The sequence below is a fragment of the Panicum virgatum genome, chromosome 9N (genome assembly GCF_016808335.1).
Source record: "Panicum virgatum strain AP13 chromosome 9N, P.virgatum_v5, whole genome shotgun sequence".
Lineage (NCBI taxonomy): Eukaryota > Viridiplantae > Streptophyta > Magnoliopsida > Poales > Poaceae > Panicum > Panicum virgatum.
In genome coordinates this window covers 24,138,238-24,146,548 of record NC_053153.1, presented here as the reverse complement: position 1 = coordinate 24,146,548, position 8,311 = coordinate 24,138,238, and the positions used below count along the sequence as shown (strand labels likewise).

At 51.1% G+C, this 8,311-nt stretch overlaps 1 protein-coding gene across 1 annotated transcript; it reads left to right on the top strand.

Annotated features, from left to right (window-relative positions):
• The first annotated feature begins 2,231 nt into the window (after positions 1 to 2,231).
• Positions 2,232 to 6,757, top strand: LOC120690912 (3-ketoacyl-CoA synthase 12-like). Its single transcript, XM_039973807.1, has 2 exons — positions 2,232 to 3,112; positions 5,506 to 6,757. Exons 1-2 carry the CDS (start codon positions 2,541 to 2,543, stop codon positions 6,332 to 6,334), a joined length of 1,401 nt encoding a protein of 466 aa, XP_039829741.1. The 5' UTR covers positions 2,232 to 2,540; the 3' UTR covers positions 6,335 to 6,757.
• Positions 6,758 to 8,311: the final 1,554 nt, after the last annotated feature.

Here is an 8,311-nt window from a genome sequence, read left to right as displayed (position 1 = left end):
TTGAAGCTATTGTCTCGATTGCTGAGAGACAAACAGGAAAGATGTTAGGAATGACATGTTGATCCCAGTGGAAAATTTTCTTTTGTATTCATTGGTCTTTCTTGTCGGACAACTAATGATATAAACAATGAGCTGAAATAATTTACTATGTTTCATGGATACGACGCCAAGCACAGAGATCAGCACTGAATACAAAGATTTGCAAAGGTAAACTTTAGATCAACTCCAGCAATAGCCACTATTTCAGATCCCTATTTTATTAAGTAGGGTCTCCTTCTATTTTTCTGGGTCCTTGATTTTTGCCATAAACTCCAACAACAACTCATTAAGAGCAACTCCAATAGATTGATCTTCACATTTCCCCTATTCACTTTTTCTCAATACAGGGGATTGATGTTAAAAAAAACTTACTCCAACAGATTGATTTTTCATCTCTCCTTTCTCTTTATTTTTTCTCAATCCCCAATAATTTCTCTCCAATTCCCAATAGAAATGTGAGACATCACATCTCCCTTTCCATATAGAAAGGGGGGGAAATCAATCTGCTGTAGCACTTCTTCTATATATGTTGAAATTAAGAAAAGGAATTTCCCTATATAGTAAGAAAGAGAAAATTGGAAGATCAATCTGTTGGAGTTGCTCTAACCAAACCCCTACTTTCATTCTAACAGATGGGCCCATCAGTCGGTGTCTAACTTGGAATCGGGCTGGCGGCACAGACAGGGCGTTAGGGAGTGTTTCGGCGATGACTTCCTGGTTGTCCGCACCGAGCTGCCCAGGCTCGTCGCCACGATCCCGCCTCCACGGCGCGGCGAGGATGACCTGGAGTGTGGGGTCAGGCCGGGGCGCAGAGGGGACTGCAACCTCGACCTGCGTAGCGACGGTCAGGTGAGAGCCAGCCTCCAGTTGGAGAACGTGGCCTCGCACCCCGCCACCTACGCAGAAACGGTTGCTCCTCCTCGTCGAACCCCTCGTCCGACTAGTCCATGGGTGGCGTTGCTGCTTCTTACGCTGCTTGACGCTTCTTAGCCGAGGGAAGAGAGAAAAAGGGGTTCCTGCCTCCGATGTGTGCGTGTGGGCAAGCGAGATCTGGCGGTAGCGGTGGCGCAGCAAGGTCAGGCCAGGGATGGTGCGATGCAGCGAGGCCGGTGGCAGCATGGTGTGGTGGGGTCGGCGGCAGCACGGCGCGATGAGAGGATCTGCGGCGGGACTGCCAGCCCAGTCCGTGGCGGCGGCGCGGAGGAGCAGGGCGGTACTACCGTGGTCGTCGGAGCTCCGCTGCGTCTGTGGGTGCGACAGCGTGGGGTGCTCCACGGCGGCAGCGTGGGTGCGGCAGCTCGGGAGGCGGCGGGGTGCTCCAGCTCGGCGGATTCGGGTGCCTCGCTATTCTCAACCCCCGTTGAGGGTTCAGCTGTAGTTGTTTTTTTTGTTTGCTCGCGGTCTCTAATTTAGAAGTAGGAATGCAAGTAGGGATTTGCTAGGGTTGTTCGGCACCAAATATACAAATTGATATTTTTGAAAAGTGGAACCGTTTCCGACGGTTATGCATTATTTACTACTACTCCTGTCCTAACAAACAAGTCGTTCCCTAATTTTATTCGAAGTTAAACTTTCTCAACTTTGAACAAATTTATTAAAATTTATTGATATTATGATACCAAATATGTACAATTAGAATTATTGCAAAAGATATGTTTCCATAATTATATATGTCATAAATATTAACATTTTTAAGATAACACCAAAGAAAGTTTAGCTTATTGTAAAACTAAAAAATGACTTTTTTCTTTGGACGGATGGCGTATGTTGGGCCGGGGTGTGGAGGACAAATGATGTACCGACCTTGCATGCCTTCTTTTATATAAAACATTTGCTAGATAATTATGATAAAATAATAATTAACTCAGTGTGGGGGCGCATGGCCTTGAACAGCATACTGCTAATAGATGAAAATATTAAACTTTAGCATTAGTTCATCAAAAGAAGTGCTAATAGAATGAATTAAACTTTAACCAAAATTTAAAAAAACTTTAGGATGCATATGAGTGCTAATATGTACTAAATTTAGCACTTAACTTTAGCTCATCTGAACATACCCAACTAGGAGATCAATACACTTTCAGAAAAGAAAAAATACAGAAAAATAGTAGACGAGATCAGGAAAGTTCTCATGACCATGTGGTAGCCCCTTGGTATAACCCCCCCCCCCCCCCCCCCCCTCTCCCAACCTCTAATAAATCTCCCTCTCATCCTCGTCCCTCCCCACCCACACACATGACACACCACGCTCGTTACTGCTAGAGCTGGCGGCTTGGAGTGTGTTCGCTGAGCAAGAACTCGCGCACTGTCACACCACACATCTCCTCCGGTTTCCCTCTCGTCCATCGCCACCATTTCCATGAGCAGCAACCCCACGCGCCGCGCATTGCCAGCATCTTCCTCACTGCACGTCTAGCCCCTGCAGGTATATCTCCCCGCCTCTTGGCTCTTGACAAGAACAAGAGCGGGAGCAAGAAGTACTTGCAGCGGCGGCGGCGGCGATGGAGGTGGCGACGATGCTGACGCTGACGCTGCTGGCGTACTCGGCAGCGATGCTTGCGCGGCTGCTGGTGGCGCGGTCGCGGCGGCGGCGGTGCTACCTGCTGGACTACGTGTGCTACAAGGCGACGGACAACCGGAAGCTGCCGACGGACCTGTGCGGCGAGATCATACAGCGGAACAAGCTGCTGGGGCTGGAGGAGTACAAGTTCCTGCTCAAGGTCATCGTCAACTCCGGCATCGGCGAGGAGACGTACGGCCCGCGCAACATGATCGAGGGCGGCGAGGCCCGGCCCGACCGCCTCCGGGAGGGCATGGAGGAGATGGACGAGACCTTCCACGCCGTCCTCGACGAGCTCTTCGCCCGGTCCGCGGCGCCGGGGGGCCTCGGCATCCGCCCCGCCGACGTCGACATCCTCGTCGTGAACGTGTCCATGTTCTCGCCGGCGCCGTCGCTGTCGGCGCGCATGGTGCGCCGCTACGGGCTCCGCGAGGACGTCAGGGTGTACAACCTCACCGGGATGGGGTGCAGCGCCACGCTCATCGCCCTCGACCTCGTCAACAACTTCTTCAGGTATGCGTTTTCGTTTTCATTTTCATTTTCACTGGTCTTTACTATTATTAACCGTATGTTTTCTTTCCCAAATTATATATTATAATTTCTCTGTTTCCAAGTTATGCTGCGTTTAGTTCCGCGAAAAGTTCCCAAAAATTTTCACGCGCATCACATCGAATCTTACGATACAATGTATGGAAATAAATGACGAGACGAATTTTTGAGACTAATTACTCCATATTTGGACAATAATTGCCAAATAAAATCGAAACGTGGTATAGCAATTTTTTCGCAAACTTTTTGCGAACTAAACACACCCTTAACGGCGAAGATAAGTTCTCACTTAAAGTCCTAGTACAAACTGTGACCTACAGTACTGTCGGCACCAGGGATCAGCTGCAGTTATTACTAGGCTGGCAATAGATTTGACGACAGGCCACGTCTAGTAGATTATTCTAATATATAAAAATGTTTGAAAATAAAATATTTGAAAGTATAAGTTCCCAGCGACTATATAGAAGTCTTTTCCATCCAACCCTGCGTGCCGTATCAAGGATGGAAGCAGAGCCGGAATTTTATCTTTTGTGAAATAAAATAGTATCAAAAAGTTTGGCCCACACTAGCACATGACACGACTAAAGCTGGGCAAGAATTTATGCTAGCGGGCCCTAGCAGCTGCTAATTACTCATAAAGTGCTTGATGTGGATTACAACCACAATCCACACTCCCACAGTCATATGGAGGGTGTACACACAGTGCATCTAGGGGGTTCCACGCCATTCAAGCTGAAGCCAACACTCCAAGGTGTGTTTAGGTGGTGAAAAAATTTGGATTTCGGTACTGTAGCACATTTTGTTGTTATTTGACAAATAATATCTAATTATAGATTAATTAGGTTTCAAAGATTCAGCTCGTGGTAATCAGTTAGAGTGTGTAATTAGTTATTTTTTCAACTGCATTTAATCTTTCATGCATGTGTCCGAAGATTCGATGTGACGAGTATTGTTTGAAACTTTTTGGGAATTAAACGGGGCCTCAATCAGATCAGATCAGAAGAGTTAATGCAATGTTTAGTTTTTGCAAACCAATGCTTATTTTACCATGGGCCTCGTTTAGTTGGAGCTCAGCTGTAAAATTTTTTGAAATAGAATGTTTGTACATTTAAAGTATTAAAAATAGACTAATCAAAAAAGTAATTACAGAACTAGACCTAAATTAGGAGACAAATTTATTAAGACTAATTAATTCATCATTAGTATATATTTACTATAGAAATTACTGTAGTAATTTAGTGCCTAATCATAACTTAATTAAGTTCATTAGATTCATCTCGCAATTTACAAGCAAACTATATAATTCGTTTTTTATTTCGTCTAGATTTAATATTTAAGATTTCTTTCGATTTGATAGTTTTAGAATTTTGAATTTCGTAACTAAATAAGGCCTAATTGAAAACAATTTAGTTCTTCCGTCCGACCCAATCGGCAGTACTTGAAAAAAGCAAACATCCCTGATGTTTGTTAAACAAATCATGTCAGACCGTCAGGTCATTTTTTTCTATCAGTAAAAGTAGGGGCGCATTTCACGTTTCCACAGCATGTGGCACACTCCCAAACGAGCAAAGCACGAATTGTTCCTCCTGTGCGTCCCGCTAGTAAAACCCTTTCTTCTTCCTCGCTCGGCTCACCCTGTCTCTACAGGTGCCGCGTGCACCACCATGGCAATGGCACCATGGACACGAGAGTAAATGTGGGCTGTGGCCGAGGGCAGCAGCTGCATGAATGCCGCGCTGCCGCCTGCTGCCGAGCCAGTGCATGTGAGCCACAGAGCCAGCTACGGCTAGGGTGGTAAAGGGCCTAACATTTTGAACTAGAAAATCTAAGAATCGGGTTCTAAAAGAGCCGGGCTCTAAACATATGTATTTTTAAACTAAAAATTTTAAAATTTTAAAGGTTTTATTAGACTGTGAAGAAGCCATTAATGGGCCATGGCTCGTTACCACCCGTAGCTACGGCGCGCGGCCAGTCTACCGATAGCTGCTGGCTGGCCGGCCGCCGCCGCTGCTGCTACACCACCTTCTACCGCCGCGGCTTTAATGCCTGCGCACCATGGTTTGCTCTCAGATGGGCATGAATGAACCTGGACCTTACGTCCTTACCTGACCAAGGCAGCCTTGCTTGTGCTCTCCTATGGTGGCCTGGGCGGAATGGGGTAAATCAGTAATGGTGCCCTTGCAGGATCTAATTGTGCTTGCTTTGCTTAAGCTAACTGTGCTTGCTTTGCTTAAGCTAACTGTGCTTGCTTTGCTTGTGGTCTCGCTCGATCAAAATTCTCTAGCAAGTAGATTAAAAAGTTAAAAAAGGCAATGATTTAGTATTTGCTTGATGACGTACGCCCGGGGGGCATGCAGGACGCACGCGGGGCAGGTGGCGCTGGTGATGACGTCGGAGTCGATCGCGCCCAACTGGTACGCCGGCAACCGGCGCTCCTTCATGCTGGGCAACTGCCTCTTCCGCTCCGGCGGCTGCGCCTACTTCCTCACCAACGACCCGCGCCTCCGCCCGCACGCCCGGCTCCGCCTCCGCCACGTCGTGCGCACCCACACCGGCGCCTCCGAGGAGGCCTACAACTGCGCGCTCCAGATGGAGGACGACGCCGGCCGCCCGGGCTTCCACCTCGGCAAGGAGCTGCCCCGCGCCGCCGTGCACGCCTTCGTCCACAACCTCCGCGTCCTGGCGCCCCGGGTGCTGCCGCTGCCGGAGCTCATCCGCATCGCCTGCGCCACCCTCTCGGCGCGCCTGGCCCGCAAGAAGGCGCAGCCGCGCGGGGCCGGCGGCGGCCACCTCACCATCCGCATGCGGGCCGGCGTCGACCACTTCTGCGTCCACACGGGCGGCGCCGCCGTCATCGACGGCGTCGGCAAGGGGCTCACGCTCACGGAGCACGACCTGGAGCCGTCGCGCATGACGCTGCACCGCTTCGGCAACACCTCCGCCAGCAGCGTCTGGTACGTGCTCGGGTACATGGAGGCCAAGGGCCGCCTGCGCAAGGGCGACCGCGTGCTCATGCTCACCTTCGGCGCCGGCTTCAAGTGCAACAGCTGCGTGTGGACGGTGGAGAAGCCCGCCGCCGGCGCCGGCGGCGTCTGGGAGGACCGCATCGACCAGTACCCGCTCAAGGACGTCTCCAACCCCTTCCTGGAGAAGTACGGATTCGTCAAGGACATGATGAACTTGTGATCGATCTGCCGGATTGGAGCCAGCAGCCCAGCATGCAGTGATCTCAACCCGATCGACGACCATGCACCCGGCCGCCGGCCGCATACTGCTCCACCTCACATACATCATATATACATGCATAGACGACAGGCATCGATTGATTCTTTTGGTGATGGTGATGCATAGACCATGAGCTGATGAGGATTCGTCATAGGTATAAGCAGTAGCAGCGCGCTTATGATTCTTTTGGTGGTGGTGGTGGTGGTGGCAACTGGCAAGACTTATGTTACGTTTAGCAGGGGATCGATATGGTTTCTTCTCTTCTTTTTTTTTCTTCTTCTACCATTTTCTGTTTGGTCTTCAGTCGGTGTCGTGTTGTACTGCCATTATTTACTATGAATGATGATGGATTAAAGTGAAATTATTCTTTATTAATGGAGCTCCTATGTACGTACGTTGTGATGGCCTGGTCCGCTGTGATAAAGACCATCATTCATACAAAATCTGTGCAGCCCCACGGAAACCATGCATAAATAATTGGTAGGCGAGTTGCATCTCATACAAAATCTGTGCAAGCGGGCGCTTGGAGAGCACGGTGGGGGCACATGTAGCGCGCCCAGCACAGCCCACATGTCCTCATGCACATTGAAGGAAAAATGACCAGGTGTTCTCCATACAAGCAAGCATGCAGAATATATATATATATATATATATATATATATATATATATATATATATATATATATATATATATATATATATATATATATATATATATATGACAAGGCCAGGTGGCCATCCAACGCTGCACATTGACATTTTCCATCATGGTCCACGCCGAGGTTGGTGATGACGTACACGGTGCTGGTAGAGAACGCGGCGAGCACAGGCACAGCATGGGGGCACGGCGGCGTCGTTCCTCGCTGTCCGAATTCACTCCGACCGGCCGGCCGATCATGTCCATCTTCCTCCATCCATATCAATCGAGACGCTGCGAGCGGGGGCGGGGGCGGGGGCGGCGGCGACCTCAGTACCTCACACGCTGCGCCCATAAAAATGGCACATGGGGGGGCGCACGTTGTGATCGATCGATTCGCCCCGTACGTACGTGTGCCGCGGCGGTGGGGGTGCCCGTCCCGTGCCCCTGCGGCGCGCTCTCTGGCCTCTCGCTGACAGCACGCCGCACGGCGCGGCGCGGCAGGGGTTGCGTGCACGGTGCACGGCCGGCCAGCTATACGGGCAAAACCGCGGCGGGCGGCGGCTAAAGCTGCGGGCAGGCCGACGAGGCCATGGGCACGCAGGCGACGCGACAGGCACCGTGCAGTTATGCTCGGTTGATGGGTGGGTGGGGTCTGGGGTGGGTGTGCCCGACCCGCCGGCCCGGTAGCTGCAAGCAAGTGGTGTACTGGTGTGGGCGCGGGCCGTTGCGATCGAGCCTCCGCGCGCGCCGCCAGCACGGGGGGAGCCGGTCCTCCCGGGCAGCCTGACCGATGGGCTCCCGGCACCAACCGGATAGCGCGTGGGGGTACGCCAACATGCACGAGCAACACAACAGCCACCGACACCGTTACCACCGCACATCCACCTCGCGTGGGCACGCACGTGGCTGCGCGGATCGGGGTCCGTTTTTTCCTCGCGAGCACTGCCTTTCCGGCCGGCGCAGGCGCGCAGCGGCGCTTCGATCTCTACCGGCTTCGGCAATTGGCAACTCGGCATCCCCGCCACGCGCGCAGCCGCATCCGCATGGGCCCATGTGATTTTTTTTAATAAAGACAGAAGCACTACCACATCATATAAAAAGAAGTATTCGTACATAGCGTGCCGAAACGAACACCACTACCATACAAATAATGCACGCAAACAACACTACACCACCACAACCTAGGAGAGGAGCCAAAAGAAGCCACCTGCGAACTGCGTCGTCATCACCAACACTGTGCCACGCCAAAAGTCGCGGCCCGCTGCAGGCTTGAGCGGCAGCTCAAACTCCTCCACCAT

Coding starts and splice junctions, on each gene's coding strand:
- LOC120690912 (XM_039973807.1), top strand. CDS start 2,541: ATGGAGGTGGCGACGATGCTGACGCTGACGCTGCTGGCGTACTCGGCA. Junction 3,113..5,505: donor CTCGTCAACAACTTCTTCAG/GTATGCGTTTTC, acceptor GGGGGCATGCAG/GACGCACGCGGGGCAGGTGG.